At 38.9% G+C, this 18,921-nt stretch overlaps 1 protein-coding gene across 3 annotated transcripts in view; it reads right to left on the reverse strand.

Annotated features, from left to right (window-relative positions):
* tmprss15 (transmembrane serine protease 15) overlaps positions 1-18,292 on the reverse strand; it is a 299,749-nt gene extending 281,457 nt beyond the window's left edge. For all 3 annotated transcript variants that reach the window (XM_088639735.1, XM_088639736.1, XM_088639734.1), the window contains exons 1-2: positions 18,022-18,292; positions 214-353 (exon numbers count right to left, since the gene is read on the reverse strand). In XM_088639735.1, the coding sequence (XP_088495861.1) occupies positions 214-353; positions 18,022-18,148 (267 nt within the window). In that variant the 5' untranslated portion in view covers positions 18,149-18,292. The remainder of the gene's footprint in view (positions 1-213; positions 354-18,021) is intronic.
* Between the last annotated feature and the right edge of the window lie 629 nt (positions 18,293-18,921).

Here is an 18,921-nt window from a genome sequence, read left to right on the forward strand (position 1 = left end):
GCCCACTGCATTTTAACGCAGCGTAACTTTTGCATTTTGAATGGCGGGATCTCTATAAACATGTAAACTGCTGTTTCAGAAAGAAAAAAGGCACTTTTCCATGATTTACAGTCATATATCCATATATGCTTTTAAAAAGAGATACCTCTTTAGTAGTAGTATGTAGTACAGTACAGTAGTACAATAGTTATGTGGTATTGAAGTCAATCTTACCATATGTTCAATATCAAAAGCAAGTGTTTTGAATTCCACAGCAGATTTATTTTGAAGGTTGTCACTGAAAGAAGCTCCATTTGTAATTGTAAATCTTCCACCCAAAACTACTTCAGTTGTATTAGGTTGGATTTGAGCCACTGTAAACAAAACAAAATGCTTCATTAATGACTCGTTTAAAGCAATTCCCTGGTAGATCACACTTAGGGGTGAGCAGAGGGCTATAATCCAGTGAACCTCTTAGAATACATAGTGAAATGCAAACCAGAGAACACAAGTGGAACACCATTTAAAATGCAAAAGCAGGCGTTACTATACACAAAACTATAAACAAAACATTTTGAGAGTTTAGCACAAGCTAGCCAGTTTTGTTTTTGAAGGCAATAGCTCTTTTATTCTAATAAGCATATGAATGAGATCCTGAGATTTGTTCAGATAAATGGGTATTATCTGAGCATTTCCTTTAATTTCCTTTTAAAATGTCCTTATATTATTTAATTAAATGTTTTATATTTTTAGAACACATTCTCTTTATAAACCTATCACTAGTAAAAGAAAGTATGTAAAATTATATTCTACATCATGATGGAGATGCATTAGTGGAAGCTGGTAAATGATTAAGAACTAAATCAGTTCCCCATCTATGTTTTTTCCACTGATGTACAATCAGTGAAAAAGTAACAGTTTTTAAATTAAATTTAAAACATTGCATTTACATTATCAGGAACACCAGATTTGTAGGAATGTACCCAAGATTTATTCCATCTAAAATTGTCTGCAACTATCCTTTAGAGTAAAACTGGACCTTTGAATTAATTAAATTTCCCCTGTTTTAAACTTGTGATCATTTACTTTTTGTATCCTAAAAGACAAATAAACAGACAACAGCCAGAAGTGTAAAAAAATTATCCAATATGAAAACAAAACTTCCATAAATCTCAAAAAGTGTATATGGTGAGTAAATTTAAGAAAAAAAGAGCAAAAACAATGAGAACAATTAGAACAGAGCAATAGATGAATAAACCAATTTAAGACTTGAAGAAGGGACCAGAAGTATATTTATGGGCCCAAAATTCCAATGATCAAGTGTTTTACTTATTCTTCATATTCCCAACCTTTTCCTTTCTTGTTAGGACTTCTATGTGTGCCGATACCTGTTTTTCCAAATTATTTTCATAAATAGTTTCTTTACAAATAAAATCAGAAACAGCCAAATAACAGGGTATACAAAATATTGTGTTAATTCCCAATGAAGAGTTGTGATGACAATTGGGTACATACTGTATCAAAAGTGGCACAGAGTAATCAGAGAAGATTCAAGAGGTCAGAAGAATTATCTTCTTCTGTAAAGATATTAAAGTCTACCAACAGTTAAAAGTTGAAGATTTTTGTACCACAGTTCCTTCTGGGACTTCCAGAATCAGATATGAAGCAGCCTTGGAAATTTGCTAAATGTTTTGCATTTTATATTATAAAATATATTTATATTATACATTATAAAATATATTTTAATTGTTTCACAAAGCATCAAACATGCAAGTGATCTCCAAATATCCACCTAATACAACTGTAGTGGTTTGATGGGTTTACTGAGACAATTATTAATTGTAGCAGTAATCACGAGGTTGTTCGTTGGGGCTTTTAGAAAATCAATCGTCAGAACAACTAACAACGCACACACACGGGTTCAATACACGAGATACATTTATTAATATAAACTGTGCACCAAACATATACTAGTCTGCCTGGATACGAGCGGCAGACCTTACTGTGAGGGTTATCAATATACAAGGTATATAATCTCGAAGAGATGCAAACACAAAGACATACACAACAGAGAATATACGTCAATATATATCGTTCGGTTACCAAATTGCTAATCAGTGTTATTACCCACCGTTACTCTAAACTCAGAAGTAAATACATTACTCATGAATTAAATTGATAACAACTTGTGTTGAGGTACAATTGAATTCTCGAGACGCAATGTAGAACATGGGGTTTACTTATCCACTGTGTATGGATTTGGAATTCCCGGCACGAACACCAAACCAGCTGACAGGCTCTGTTGCAGCCCCTGTTCCAGCGGTTATCCAATGGGCGTTGTGTTGCCGTCCTCTGGCTACCGGCAAACCAGTCGAGGTGCAGCTCGGAGTTGGACGGGCGGAGGAATCTGACTGACTCTTGCTCCGAGGGGATCTACCAGCAGTCCGGCTGGCTAGTAGAAAGTCTCTATGCACAGAGTGTGACCGCGAGTCCTCACAAGTCACTCTTTTGCCTGGGAAGAAGCTGGTTCGTTCCCGGTCCAGCGCTGCTTCTGAATAAGCTATTCAGGTTGTCGATGAGGGTCCAACTGTAGGCTGCCGTTGATCAAGCGGAGCATTCACGTTGGTAGAATTCTGAGTACATACGGGATCCTCGGCCTCGCGCTTAGAACAAAGTCCAAGTCCTTTTGCAGACAACAGCAGTTGTCACGTGATTGTCTCTGAGGATGCGCGAAAATGGCCAAGGAGAGCCCAGAACTGAGCTTGCGCTCCCTTTTTGATCAAGACCCAGATGTGTGCTGATCGGTTGAGAGTTTGGAGGGCATTGGAGACCCACTTGGTATTACCACGCCCTGCCAGTCCCTGATTGGTTGGTCAAGGTGAGATATAAGTCACTTACTCTTGACACTTAGGAATGCAGTCCAGATGTCCATTCGGCACTCCTTAGACTGATAGGCGCCAATGGATGACCATTGATCATGATAGCCAGGCTTAGCTAATTGCATCCCCGTCTGGGAGCTTGTTCCTTATCTAAAGAAAACATCTTAAATCAGCCTGCATGAATTCTTTCTCTGTGGCTGCACCACAGAGATGGAGGGTGAGATGGGGCCTCCTTTAGTAGCATACCAACGCTTAATTCTGTCTTATTAACAAGCATTGCCGCTACACAACCAATAAATTAATTTTCTTAGCAATGAAACTATTTTCTAATAAACCATTAACTTAAAAAGATAGCACTGACTATAAATGCACACCCACGTAAAGCACAACAAGTCAATATAGGCAATTTTTAATCAAATCACAACACCATGATCTTTATATCAAAAGAAACATGACAACCTCAGCTTCAAAACAGTAAATTTCTGACCCAGATACAATAATACAATCAAACCATTTATCTGGTAATACAGTTAGAAATACTCCAAAAGTCAATTGAAAATGTATCAATTTTCCTGCAAAAAATTCCCAAAATACATAAACCCAATGTCCTTACCATATTATCAAAATCCAACTTTACTCAAAACGTACATTCAGACATATGATGAAAGAAATCCAAACACAAACTGGGAATTGAAAATTACTGACGATAAATATCCTTAGGATATTTTCAAATTGACTGCCTATGAAAAAGCTGACCTAATAAGTAGAAATACTGTAGCTGTCATTCAATGAATCCTGGCTACTTAGAAGAAAACTATTCCAGGTTACTTCCAAAGGTTATGCAGAATATTAAATATGTTTGAGTCTGTGTCAAATTGTTATCCAACAAGTAGGTAGTGGACATATTAGAGTAGACCTATAAAGAGAAATGTACATCCTAGCTATGCTACAACTTTAAATATTGACTATTTAAGTCGTATTTTAAAGTATTTGTATGTAGAATAAACCTTTGTTTGAGTGGCAGGAGGTTTACCCATTAGTGCTTTACTGTGATTATAGTTTTTTTTTCTTTTTCCTAGTTACATACAGTACACAGAATTATTACTGTGTATAACTCGAAAAATAAAACAGATAATTTTATGTTAAATTTTGATTTCAAAATATATATTTTACATATGGCTTTCACACCATATCATTTGTAAAACCAAATAGGCATTTTAAGAACAAGATGTTAGTTGTGACTTGAATGAATGATTTACAGTACTACTGTATACAGTTGTATAATCTAAGTTGCATTGGAGCCGATACTATACAAGTCAGTCGCCAAAAAATATGACAAAATGTCTTTCATGTATAATATGCTGGTTTTAGTGTGTTTCACAGTAATTACACTTTCATTCAGAGTTATTATTCATTTTAATTCATTTAGTTTAATTTTGAAACACATCCATTTAGTTTAGCTTCCTCTGTAACATTATACATCTATAACATTGGTAATTTTAATTATTTGTTTATATATATATTGTATACAGTATAGGAACAAGTAATAATAAGCAACCTTATTTACTGTATCTCTTGCAGTAAATGCCCAGCCATCTACATTGGAGAAACAGGAAGGAGACTCGGAGACCACTTCAGAGAACACGTCAGGGCTGTGAAGATTAAAGATCTCTCCAAGCCCATTGTTTCTCATTTCACCTCTGACGGCCACGACCACTCTAATCTCTCCGTCTGTGTTCTCAAAGACGGTTTTCCGAACTCATACATCAGAAAGACCACCGAAACTAAAATTATTCTGCAGCTAGGATCACACATTCTCCCTTCCCTTAACGACAGACTACTGTTCTTTTAAATTATCTCCATTCATTGGAAGTTTCATTTCACACCTCTCTGCACCCATTCTGACTTCACACCTCTTGATTGGCCTCTCTTTCTGTCCCCTGCTGCCTCTCACTCCTCCTCCCTTCCAACCTTTGTTCTCCCGCTACTTTACCTCTGCCTACTGCCCTGTCTCTCTCACACCTGAAGAAGGCTCCACGGCCGAAATGTTGTGTTCTCTTTCTTCTTTTTTTCAGCATGGAATAAACCTATTACTTGTCCTTTGCAGCCTACGCATGCTGACGCAGCTACCCACCTGAACTTGTATACAGTATGATGCTTCTTTATCATGGAATGGAAAAAGCTCTTGGAGTTTCGAGCTCCTGTAGCTCATCCAAGCTAATTGACAGGCGGTTCAGTGATACCACCACATAGAAAATTGTTTTTTGATTCCAGTCAATGTGAAGGTTGTATTTCTCCTTAAAAATATACAACCTTTTTATTTTGCAGATAGCTTATGCTGAAATGCATGTGGATTAGTACAAAATAAATGCTAAACTAAACTTAATGTTTGACATATAGTATTTCATTGAAAATGTCAATATTACAATTGTAAGGAATGGTGAATAGCAATTGTGTTTGTATGCAAATACTTTTGGAAAGTAATACATATTTAGTTTTTATGACTAAAATAACATTTACTCCACTTTATGTTAGAAACACTCCACATTAAGCATTCATTGTACCACCTGGCAGCTTTATAAAGTAGTGCAGTCCTGCATCAGATTATTTGAAGAAAATAAATACAGATGCAGCCATTCAAAACAAGCGGGGTACGCCGCGGTAAAATGCGGTGGACGTGTCATACCATATAATACCGCAGTAAGATAATAGTATCTGGAATCACCGCCAGGCAGAGCTAATAAAGCTTAACCTCTCCTTTACAGCATTTGAGCTGTTGCCAGAAGACACCTGGTTTCGAATTCTGATCACTGCTGAGGGACAATCTTTATTCAATTAAGAATTTAAGTTGTATACACTTTAGACTTTTAAATTTAAACTGTGTATTACAGCATGTTCATCATTAAACATTAAAAAGTTGGCATATTTTATGAAAGCAAGATTGGTCAGTTGGACAAAAGTACACAACCTACCACCTTTATCATAAATATTTTAATTATGCAGAAATATTTTATGCATCAAAGTCTTTACCGAAGATATTACTAATAGTATTAATAATGAATGACCTTGGACAAGCTGTAAACTCAAAGTATTACCCTGGTCCACATTCTTTGTAACCGTCTTTGTAAACGAAAAAACTTTATTTTTTCATTGACAAAAAGTAACACAACATTTCGTTGATCCGATCACGCATTCGTTTCCAATCATACAAAGTAAGTCTTGAGAATCTCCAATTCAGCTTGCCTTTCACATGCTCATAAAATATATTAATTTAGGAACATAAATATATTACTGTATGTAAACTGTACTGTATATGGCTGGTCTTGGTAGTTTAAAGAAAAAATACACACCAGTATTCCATTTCTCCCTAAACATCTTAAGCATTAAAGTCTTACATGTGGTTATTTCGGAAATGTTTTTACATGCTCCTTCTAACCATACTATTGTATGTTTATGTACTTTGTGAAAAGTGATCATTTTAACCTTTTCTGAGAATATGCTTGTTATCGGAGTAAACAAAAGCATACTTTTAGAATTTGATTAATAGGAAATATAATATGGATTCACGTATCTAAATAAATTAATTTGTCACACGACTTGCCTTGGTGGCGTGACAGCTTAAGTGACTGACTTATAACCTTGAGGGCGGGTGTTCAAATCCAGCTGTCACCATGAGTTTTCTTGTAACAAATAAACTTTTCTTTGAAAAACTAAAATAGCAAATAATATTGGCATTATATTGACATTGTTTATATTTCTAAATAGTATAACATGTACGTACTATATGTACACAGTGGTACCGCATGGTGTATGGCGCAAATCCACAGGTGCCCTAAAGCCCTTCATTAATATTGTGTATTCGCCTGGCGCTGCGTGGTTTTCGCATCTCTCTCTCCCTCCCCCGGTGTGTTGGCTGTGCTGAATTTCACTCCACTGTCTGAGTCTGTGTCTACATTGTTTTTAAACAAACCGGTTTCACAGGTATTTTCAAAGTAGAATGGGGCAAGTCTTCCATGAAAGACACTCCACCTTCCCCCATGGACACGTTTTCTTAGAAAAACTGATTCACAACACGAAGCTGTGTCAGTCTTCTGTGTAAAGAAATCGGTTTGAACACCATGGGTGCTGTTTTTAAGATGCTGCTGAGTAAAGTATAGGAATTTTCCTGCTGTCAGCAGTATTGTGTATATAGTTGACCCTTACCTGAATGAAAACAGGACATAAAGAAAGGGTTTCAGAAATCAAACAAAGCTTTATTCCCGTGCTTACAGTTTTGGTAATTGGAAGCTCAGCTGTTATGCTTCATATGGTGATATACTGGTTTTTCGCACAAAGCTGTATTGACCAGTATTTCTCGCGTTGTGAACGTGTGTACACAGAGGTCTCCCCGGGTTCCAGTTAGTGCGTAATTACGCATTGATGAAAAACAGGAAGTTTAAAAAAAGAGAATTAGCTCACTGATAGTTTTATGTGGAGGCTGTGAACATTTTCACATGTCGTGGTCTTAAAAATGCATTTGATTTGAAGGCTTTCTGTGTTTCCCTTCCAAAGATATGGACGGAAGAATATTCAAGTGTGGTAAAAAAAATGGCTTAAAAACGATATAGTGAAAGCTGTGAAAACAGCCACATGTACTTTGTACACACAGCAAGTGTTTTCATAACTCTAGGAGGTTTTGCGAAAAAGCTACAGGCGTTCCAATTGTAATCGTTTTAATTTGTAAATACATTTTAGAAAAGTGTCATCTATACAAAAAATTGCATTTAATACCACTCGATATTAATTTATTAAGAGAGAAGCTCTCTTTTTATTAAAGCTCAGATCAAAGATCAAGCACAGATCAAACAGTAAGATCTCACACACTGGGACTGATCTGTGATCTGTGATGTGATGTGGTTGAGTGTGAATTGTGGTGCTCTAGCAGGCACAGCCCGCTGGCTGTGCTGAAAAAAAAAAAACGGGTTTAACAACTCTTAAACATACTGTAGTTTTTGTTAACACAAGTTTATCAGTGAAAAGACTATGGGCATTTTTCCTCCCCCCTACATTCTCAGAGTAGAATAGAATTTATTATTAGTACAATTTATTAAGTGCTAAATTTAATATTATTGATTACTAATAGTTTATGCTAACAGCTAACTTTCTTAATTTGATGCCATATCACCCTGCAACTCACAACTGGCAACCCACTGAAGCTAAGCAGGTGTGAGCCTGGTCAGTACCTGGATGGGAGACCTCCTGGGAAAAACTAAGACTGCTGCTGGAAGAGGTGTTAGTGGGGCCAGCAGGGGGCGCTCACCCTGCGGTCTATGTGGGTCCTAATGCCCCTGTATAGTGATGGGGACACTATACTGTAAACAGGCGCCGTCCTTCGGATGAGACGTAAAACCGAGGTCCTGACTCTCTGTGGTCATTAAAAATCCCAGGGCGCTTCTCGAAAAGAGTAGGGGTGTAACCCCGGTGTCCTGGCCAAATTTCCCATTGGCCCTTACCGATCATGGCCTCCTTATAATCCCCCTCTATGAATTGGCTATATTACTCTGCTCTCCTCCCCACTGATAGCTGATGTGTGGTGAGCGTTCTGGCGCACTATGGCTGCCGTCGCATCATCCAGGTGGATGCTGCACATTGGTGGTGGTGGAGGGGAGTCCCCATTACCTGTAAAGCGCTTTGAGTGGAGTGTCCAGAAAAAGCGCTATATAAGTGTAAGCAATTATTATTATTATTATTATTATTTAAAATAATGAATTTAGTGTAACATAGCATTCAGAAATACAATCAAGACTAGTTTTGTGGTGTATGTATAGATGAAACTTTTCTAAAATGTATAACAAATTTAAAGACTATTAAAATCTGTAATCTTTAATCTTTCCACGTGTAATGTCATAAGAAAGTACAATAAGTTCCTGCTTTGTCTAATAATGGTATCAAAAAGTAGTCTACGTGGTGAGAAACCTGTGCTTAATGATAATCAAGGGAATTAGAAGTCAAAGAAAATGATTTACGTTGTTTAATTTTAAACATACCAGGAAGGCAACAGAATATGAATATGAAGTTTTCTATTAGAAATGTGTGTTGTTTTTATGAAATTTGTGTATTTTAAACCTTTAATTAAGAAGTAAAAACCTTACAGCTTACTCAGAGATTCTAAGATGTCCTCCATTTTTAACGTATAAAAAGTGGTTCTAAACAATCAAAACCTGTTTTTATAGCTTTTAAAGTCGTGCAATGTCTAAGCAGGAAGATATCATTATATCTCATTTTTGTTTTATTTTTTAAGAATTAAAAAAATCATTTGCTCAGCCTAATTTTAAAGACCTCTACTTGTGAAACTTTTCGCAGCCTCTACATACAACTATATACACAATACTGCTGACAGCAGGAAAATTCCAAATTCTTTACTCATCAGCTTATTAAAAACAGCACCCATGGTGTTCAAACCGATTTTTTACACAGAAGACTGACACAGCTTTGCTTTGTGAATCTGTTTTTCTAAGAAAACATTTGTCAGTCTGTCTATGGGGGTAAGGTGGACTGTCTTTTATTGGAAGCTTGCCCTATTCTACTTTGAAAATGAAAAAGCTGAGAAAGTACTTGTGAAACCGGTTTGTTTACAAAACAATGTAGATACAGAGTCTCAGACTTTGTGGAGTGAAATTCGGCACAGCTTGCACTCCAGCCAAGAGAGAGAGAGACTCAGGGGTGCGAAAACCGCGCAGTGCCAGGTGAATGCACAACATTAATGTAGGGCTTTCGGTCTCACGCGAGTTTGCGCCCTACACCCTGCAGTACCACTATGTACATACAGTACGAACATGTTGTGATATTTAGAAATTTAAAAAATATCAATATAATGCCAATAATATTTGCTATTTTAGTTTTTCAAAGAAATGTTTATTTGTTACAAGAAAACTCATGGTGACAGCTGGATTTGAACTCCCACCTTCAGTCTTATAAATCAGTCACTTAAGCCATCACACCACAGAAACAGTGATGTAGCAAGCATTGAAACAACAATACAGATATCAATGGAAAGTCTTATACTACTGTTTGTGCAACAGTACATGAATATAATTATATTGTTATTCATTTATTTAGATACGTGAATCCATATTATATTCCCTGTTAATCCAATTCTAAAAGTATGCTTTTGTTTACTCCAATAACGAGTGTATTCACAGAAAAGGTTAAAATGATCAATTTTCACAAAGTATATAAACATACCGTACAGTCATATGGTCAGAAGGAGCACGTAAAAACGTTTCTGAAATAACCACATGTAAGACTTTGATGTTTAAAATGTTTTGGGAGAAATGAAATACTGGTGTGTATCTACCAGCCATATACAGTATAGTTTCCATACAATAATATGTTTATGTTCCTAAATTAATATTGTTTATGAGCAAGTGAAAGGCATGCTGAATCAGAGATTCTCAAGACTTACTTGGTATGATTGGAAACGAATGTGTGATCGGATCAACGAAATGCTGTTGTGTTATTTTTTGTCAATGAAAAAATAAAGTATTTTTGTTTACAAAGACGGTTACAAAGAATGTGGACCAGGGTAATACTTTGAGTTTACAGCTTGTCCAAGGTCATTTAGTATTGATACTATAGACTTTGATGCATAAGATATTTCTGTAGAATTAAAATATTTATGATAAACGTGGTAGGTTGTGTACTTTTGTCCAAATGAGCAATCTTGCTTTCATAAAATATACTAACTTTTTAATGTTTATTAAACATGCTTAATACATAGTTTAAATTTAAAGGTCTAAAGACTACAACTTAAATTCTTAATTGAATAAAGATTGTTCTTCAGCAGTGATTGGGATTTGAAACTGGGTGTTTTTTGGTGATAGCTCAAATGCTGTACATGAGAGGTTAAGCTTTATTAGCTCCACCTGGCGGTTTTACAAGGTGATTCCGGATACTATAAACATAAGCCAACTTGCATACGGTATGATGTGGTATGAAGCGAAGTGACGCCCTTGACGCATTTAGATGCGACACACCCACCGCGTTGTACCGCAGCATACACCGCTCATTTTGAATGGCTTCATCTGTAGGTCCCAGAAGCTTGGTGATAAACCTTGAGGGTACAATCGTGTTGAATGCTGAGCTGTAATCAACAAACAACATTCTCACATATGTTCCTTTCTTATCTACGTGTGAAAGGGTAGGTGTTGCTGAGTTTCGCTTTGTAGTCTGTGATGTTTCTGTTCCACATATTCTGAGTGTCTCGGTCGTCGTGCTAGTGTGATTCCAGTTTTACCCTGTATTTATATTTGGCTTTTTTGATGGCTTTTCTGAGATCGGATCTGGATTTTCTGTACGTGTCCTTGTACCGACCTGTTCACGAGGCTTGCTGCTGGTGCTAACCTCGGGTGGATCCTCTGGTTACTCGTGGCAACCTCCACTCTCGACACTTAGAACAGAGGAAAGTTCTGGCACTCGGACACACTGGCTGTTCCGTGGTTGTCCAGGCTGAGTCTCAAGATGGTCAGTAGGCGCACTGCGAGAATGTCCTGCCCTTGGGAGCCTTCTGCCCTTGGAATTCTCCTTTAGAAATTTTCCTTAGAAAAGTCCACTACAGGCTCTCTGTGTTGCCTGTTTTTACCTAGAGGAACTTCAGCTCGTTCATTGGCTGAAAGTTTCATGGGCATCAGAATTTCACGTGGGTTACTCGGCCCTACCAATCCCTGATTGGTTGATCAAGGTGAGATATGAGTCACTTACTCCTGACACTTAGGAATGCAGTCCAGATGTCCATCTGGCACTCCCTAGACAGATAGGCGCCAATGGATGACCATTGATCATGATAGCCAGGCTTAGCTAAGTGCATCTCCATTTGGGAGCTGTCCCTTATCAAAAGAAAACATCTTTAAATCAGCCTGCATAAATAGCTTCTCTGTGGCTGCACCACAGAGATGAAGAGAGAGATGGGGCCTCATTTGGGAAAACACAGCAACAGTTAATTCTGTCTTATTAACAAGCATTGCCGCTACACTTGTTTACTCTGGTATCGAGCGTATTCGCAGAAAAGCTTCAAACTTTGATTTCACATGTTAGTTAAATACTTTGATGCTTAAAATGTTTAGGGAGAAATGGAATACTGGTGTGTATTTTTTCTTTAAAGTACTGTGGTGTCTCCGGGGGAGAGTTTATGTAAATGATGGTAGTACTCACACCACACTTTCCTTTACAGAGATCTGTGGCGTTTCTTCCTCCAACTGTCTTCCGAATACAATCCGCAATCCGTTCCCTTAGTCCTGATCCGATCCGATTTCCAAAAGTCTGTAATAAAGCCAATCCGCGATGTATCCTTAACCAGTGTCCGTAATCCAAAACCATAAACCCTTTCTCCTTTCAGTACTCCGTATTCCTTAGCCCGATCCTTAACATGCACCTCTTTCCTCTCTTCTCCTCCAAACTGCATTCACCTTACCGGCTTCCGCCCTGTTCACTGCCTCCGGGGCACTTATATTTCGGCTCCTGATGCGGCTCAGCTGTGTCTCGTTGTTTCTCAGGATAGACCCTTTCCATTTCCTGGTCAGCTGATTTCTTTTGGCCGCCATTTTGCTAAGGTCCATATTTAGTATTTTCAGTGTTTTGTTCCTGAAATACCTGTTAGAGATGACCCTTCCCTGGTTCCTCTTACATTCCCTCTCCCCCTGAGATCAGCCCCAACCTCGGGCGATCTAGAAAAAAATAAACAGTGCATTCGGGAGAGGGCGTCTACATTTCCTTGTTTCCTTCCGGGTCTATATACCGTTTGAAATTGAAATCTTTGCAGACTAAGACCCCATCGTGTAATTCGATCATTTTTATCCATATTTTGTAACATCCATGTTAATGGCGCATGATCTGTGTATAATATAAATCGTCTTCTCAATAAATAATACTTCAAATAGTCTAGGGCCCATTTGATTGCTAGACATTCTTTCTCTATCGTGAAATAGTGTTTTTCGGCCGGATTCAACTTACGGCTGATATACAGAATAGGATTCTCCAGTCCTTCAATTTCTTGCGACAGTATGGCTCCAATCCCAGTGTTTGAAGCATCAGTTTGTACCATGAAAGGCTTACTGAAGTCTGGTACCTGTAAGACGGGTTGAGAAGCGAGAGCTGCTTTTAAGTCTCGGAAAGCCCTCTCTTCCAAGTCAGTCCATTTTATTTTCTCCGGACAGCTCATCTTCGTCAGATCGTGTAGAGGGGCGGCCATGGCTGCAAACCCTGGGATGAAACGTCGATAGTAACTTGCCAGTCCCAAAAACATTCGAATTTGCTTCTTGGTAGCTGGTTTGGGCCAGTTCTTGATTAATTGTACCTTCTGATCTTGGGGCATGATCAATCCTCTCCCAATCGTATAACCCAGGTAATTGGCTTCCCTAGCCCCCAGACAACATTTATTTGGGTTGGTCGTTAATCCTGCTGCTCGCAACGCTCCAGTTACTGCGTCCAGGTGTTGTAGATGTTGTTCCTAGGTCGTGCTGTGGATTACAACGTCATCCAAGTAGGCGGCTGCAAAATCCCGATACGGTCTCAGAATTCGGTCCATCAATCTTTGAAATGTTGCGGGAGCGCCATGCAAACCGAAGGGTAGGACCCTATACTGATATAGTCCCTCAGGTGTGGCAAAAGCGGTTTTGGCTCTATCTTCTTTGGCCAGCGGCACTTGCCAATATCCCTTCGTAAGATCAAGGGTGCTGATGAATCGAGCGTTACCTAATCGCTCGATGAGTTCATCTATACAGGGAATGGGGAATGCGTCAAACCGCGAGATCTCATTTAACCTTTTGAAATTGTTGCAAAATCGGATAGTTCCATCTGGCTTGGGGATCAGAACTATCGGGCTAGCCCACTCACTATTGGATTCCTTGATTATTCCCATCTCCAGCATTTTTCCCACCTCTTCTTTAATCAATTTCCTTTTGGCTTCTGGCACTCGATACGGGGGTAGCCTTACCTTTTTCCCCGGTTCCGTGACAATCTTATGTTGTATAAGGTGGGTTCGACCAGGTGTCCGGGAAAAAACATCTTTGTTTTGGGTTAGGAATTCTTGTAGTTCCTGTTTCTGTGCTGGAGCCAGGTCTCCCACAGCTACCGCACCCGTTCCTTCTTCCAGAGGGTCTGGGGAAAAGTGGGTGAGCAGAACTTCGGAGCCATGCCATTTTTTCAGCAAATTGACGTGGTAGATTTGATGCTGCCGTCTTCTGTCATGTTGCTTGACCTTATAGTTGACTGGTACCACCTTTTCCACCACTTCATAAGGTCCCTGCCAGGATGCCAAGAATTTACACTCTGGGGTTGGAACTAGAACCAGTACTCTGTCCCCAATCTGAAATTCCCTCGCAACTGCTCCCCTATTATAAATTTGTTGTTGTTGAGCCTGGGCTTTCTCCAGGTTTTCTTTCACTAATCTTTCATCTGTTCCACATGTTCAATGATAGTTTGTAAAGGGGAAGGTTGATGTTCCCACGATTCTTTGACCACGTCCAATAGGCCCCGTGGTTTCCGAGAGTATAATAATTCAAAGGGGGAAAATCCAGTCGAAGCCTGCGTTACTTCTCGAACCGCAAACATGAGATACAGGAGACGCTGATCACAATTTTTTCCATCCTTTTGCATCGTCTTCCTAAGCATGCTTTTCAGGGTCTTATTAAAACGTTCTACTAGACCATCGGTTTGAGGGTGATAAACAGAGGTTCGGATCTGCTGTATACCCAGTAGCTTACATAAGTGTCGCATGACTTTAGACATAAAAGGTGTTCCTTGATCAGTTAGGATCTCTTTAGGAACTCCGACTCGAGCGAACAGTTGTACTAGCTCCCTAGCTATGTTTTTGGCGGTGGCAGCTCTCAACGGAATGGCTTCGGGGTACCTGGTAGCATAGTCTACTATTACTAAAATATATTGGTGACCCTTGGTGGTTCTGATCAGGGGCCTCACCAAATCCATCCCAATCCGTCCGAAGGGGGTTTCAATAATTGGGAGGGGAATCAAAAGGTTCCTATAATAAGGTTGTGGCGCACTTTTCTGACACTCGGGGCATTCCCGACAGTACTTCTCGATGGCCTTATAGATCCCTGGCCAAAAGAACCTAGAGAAGAGTCTCTCGAATGTCTTCTTTACCCCCAGGTGCCCGCCCAGGAGGTGGCTATGGGCCAAGTTGAGGAGCTTAATCTGGTAGGGCCGGGGAATAAGGAGTTGTTCCACTTCTTCCTGTCCCTTCTGCTGCACTTGATAGAGGAGATTATTCTTTGTCATAAAATATGGGTAACTCACTGTATTAGGATCAGTACACCACTCCCCATCAATTTTCCTGACATGCCCCCACGCATGTCTCAAGTTCCCATCTTCTAGTTGGGCCGTCCCAAACTTACCACGACGTTCTGGGGGTTCCAAGTTCGGTAGTTCCATATTTTCAAACTCAACTCCAAGTTCAGTTCCGCCTTCTTGTTGGTCCGTCTGATCAGGGTCGTCGGTAGGGGTGTCACCACGGTCTTCCGGGCAGGGGATTGGTCTTAGCCTAGCGGATTGGACCGTGTTCCAAATCTGGAGGAAATGGGGACAGTCTCGTCCCAGTATGACAGGGTATGGCAACTGCTCAACCAGAGATGCTCAATTCGACCATCGGATAGTCCTTGGTGTCCCCGTGAATGCAAGTAATAGGTATTCCCTCTGTTCTCGGAATCTCTAGTTCTCCCGGGAGTATTGTAGGGGTCACCAGGGTCACGGCACTGCCTGAGTCCAATAAGGCCTCGATGGGTTCTCCCCCTATCTCAATTTTCGTAAGATGGGGATCCTCGCGGGTCGGAACCCGTGCTGTAAGGTAGTTGCATTGGGCTTCACCTCTGGGGTCTACCTGCATGGGTTCGGACAGGCCGGGGCAATAGCTGGCCAAATGCCCTTCTTCCTGACAATTAAAACATCGCCGGGTTTCTTTCCATGGCCGGGGCCTCGAGTCAGACCTCCCCCGAAGGGGTTTTTTAAATTGTATAAGTTCCGGGTAATCACTATACTTCATTGGCCGATACTCCATTTCGGTTTCCAGACTCTTGGGGGTTCTTCTCTCCTCCTTCCGAAAATCCCCCTTTTCCTCCCTAATCAGGGCCTCTGTGGCATGGTGTCTGTCCACCAAGTCCACGGCCTGATCTAGTGTCTGGGGATCCCCTTCACTTACTTTCCTTTTCAGATGCACAGGCAGACTCCTCACAAAATGATCCAACACCACCCTTTCTGCCACCTGTCCTGGGTTTAATTCTTCTGGCTGGAGCCATTTCTTTGCCAGATGTACCAGGTCAAACATCTGAGACCTCGTAGGCTTGCCAATATCTCCTTTTTCAGAGTCTCATAATTCTCTGCATCTTTTTCTTTTAAATCATAATATGCTTTTTGGGCTTCTCCAATTAAATAAGGGGATACTCTCCCAGCCCATTGCTCTTTGGGCCATGCGTTTCGAGATGCAGTTCTTTCAAAGGTGGTTTAATACGCTTACACATCATCAAGCTCAGTCATCTTTTGTAGCGTAATTTGTTCTGCCTGAGTGGTGCCTCTCCCCGCTACCGGGGCCTGCCGGATTTCTTCCCTTAATCTGTACAATTCTGCGCGTACTAATTTTTGCTCCTCTATAATTCGTTCGTTAGTTTCGCTTTGGATTTGGTTCGCCTCCCGTTGCGCTTCGATAGTTTCTTCTTGTCCTTTTAATGCCTGGAATTGGGCGAGGGTGGCCTGGGACAACTGCTGTATCAATTGTTCCATAGTTTTTCTTTACACGCGCAAAGCGAAACCCGCACACACACACAACACAAAAAAAACAGTACAGTACCGAGACCAGCCATATACAGTTTACATAATACTGTATGTTTATGTTCCAAAATTAATATAGTTTATGACCTTCACACGCGTTATGCTCCTATTCTTTTTATGCTACTAAAATTTCCCTTCAGTGTTAAAATTCCATATAAATATTCAATACTAAAACATGCACAGTAAAGACATTAAATATACATATACATACTGTATACAGTACAGTTTGTATACAGTTATATGTTTATGTTCCTAAATCAATATCTTTTATGAGCATGTGACAGGCATGGTGAATCTGAAATTCTCAAAAATGACTCTACTTTGCATGATTGGAAACAGTTGCGTGATTGGATCAACAAAATGTTGCGGTGTTACTTTTACAAAGACGGTCAATGAAAAAAAAAATATTTTCATTTATAAAGACGGTTACAAAGAATGTGGACCAGGACAATACTTTGAGTTTACAGCTTGTCCAAGATCATTCATTATTAATACTATTAGTAATATCTTCTGTAAAGACTTTGATGGCGACAGCTCAAACATGAGAGGTTGAGCTTTATTAGTTCCACCTTGCAGAAATTCAGGATACTATTATTTTACTTGCAGTAATACCATGCGGTATTATGCGAGAATATACGGCATTATGCACTAACTTGAGTTATACCGCGACAAGCGCACCACATTATAATGCGGTTTCGCCCACTTGTTTTGAATGGCTGCATCTGTATGTGAGAGTCAAAGAAGCACATTTTTAAATAAAACAAAAAAATTTAAACAGAAGGACAATGGTACTTGAAATACAGTCATAAGCTTGCATGTGTTATGCCTGCACTAATTTTGAGATTATCATGGTGTTATATAAAAGATATAAAAAAAATATTCAAAAGCTTTGTGGAACGTATCCCAGACTGCTACTATTTAATGGGGAGTGTTGGGATTATCTGTAGCTTGAGAGAAGGGAAAGTTTGCTACTTCAGCAGAGATGACACATTGAGTGGAGGGGTAGCGAGGAGGAGCTGAAAGAAAATTGAACCGTGATGTTTATTGATTTCATTCTTTCTCAAAAAGAAAAAAATTCCCCCAAAAGACTAAAATGTTATTAAATGTGTATATTCACACACCTATGCAGTCATGGCATCTACTGTAATGAAGTAAAATCACACATTTCTGAAAGATTACTTTAATAATTTACTGTATTAAACATCCTTTAAAATATTTTAAAACATATATTTTATTATTACCGAAACATTAATATAATATATGCATATTGTATATATAGTATATTATATAGTACATAAACTATGTATGGATATTTCAGAATAGCTCGTAGAATAGAAAAGTCTTTGCTTACCATCTATATGTAGTGCCAGCCATGACAATACTATCAAACCCAAAGAGATGAGCAGAGAAACCGACAAAAGTAAGGAGAGGATAATTTCACAAGAAGAGAAGTTGCACCTGTTCATTCTTCTTTGCATTTTTAGTGTAATCCAGACAGATTTTAAACTAATCAACAGTTACTCTGCAAAGAAGAAAAATGTCAAGTTCTGTTTCTGTAAGCCAGATCAGTACTAAATACAGTATCAAACAAAAGCTGCTGACACTCTTCTCATAATTGTTAAAACAACATGATAACCTTTTGGAATAAAAGGACTTTGTTACTTATTAATAAACTTCAAGGACACCTTGTAGAAATGATGGCTGTAAATCTTAACACATATGAACCCTGTTATGTTTATTGACAACATCACCAGTGTGTGATAATGTTGGGTGATGGGAGTAAGTCATAGTTAAAAAAAGGATATAGACTTTGACAAACATAGTTGGAAATTGTAAAAAAATAATGACACTTAAGAATTAAGTATTGTAGCAACTCATTTGGTCTGATATTTTACAGTGTATTTCTAGACTTTCTTCTAACTTATAAGGAAATATTATTGTGACTTCACTAACAAGTCTAATAATAAAAGAAGTATAAAAAGTGAAATTCTAGCTACAATTATTTTAAAAAGTTATATCTATGTTACTGTACAATCTCATATTTGCAGTGTTGTGCATGAAATGCTAGTGAGGCTTCTGAAAATGGTTGACTTTGTTAATTTCGACTACTAAAAGCTAATTCATAGAACCTTGAAATACATTAAAATACTGTGTATTATTAACAGTAGATGGTATTGACAGTTAGTAGTATACTCTCTAAGAAGGTGGAAACTTTTTATGGTGCTGTATGTTAGTTTCTGGTAGAGTAGGG

Source organism: Lepisosteus platostomus, chromosome 7, assembly GCF_059453375.1.
Source record: "Lepisosteus platostomus isolate fLepPlt1 chromosome 7, fLepPlt1.hap1, whole genome shotgun sequence".
Lineage (NCBI taxonomy): Eukaryota > Metazoa > Chordata > Actinopteri > Semionotiformes > Lepisosteidae > Lepisosteus > Lepisosteus platostomus.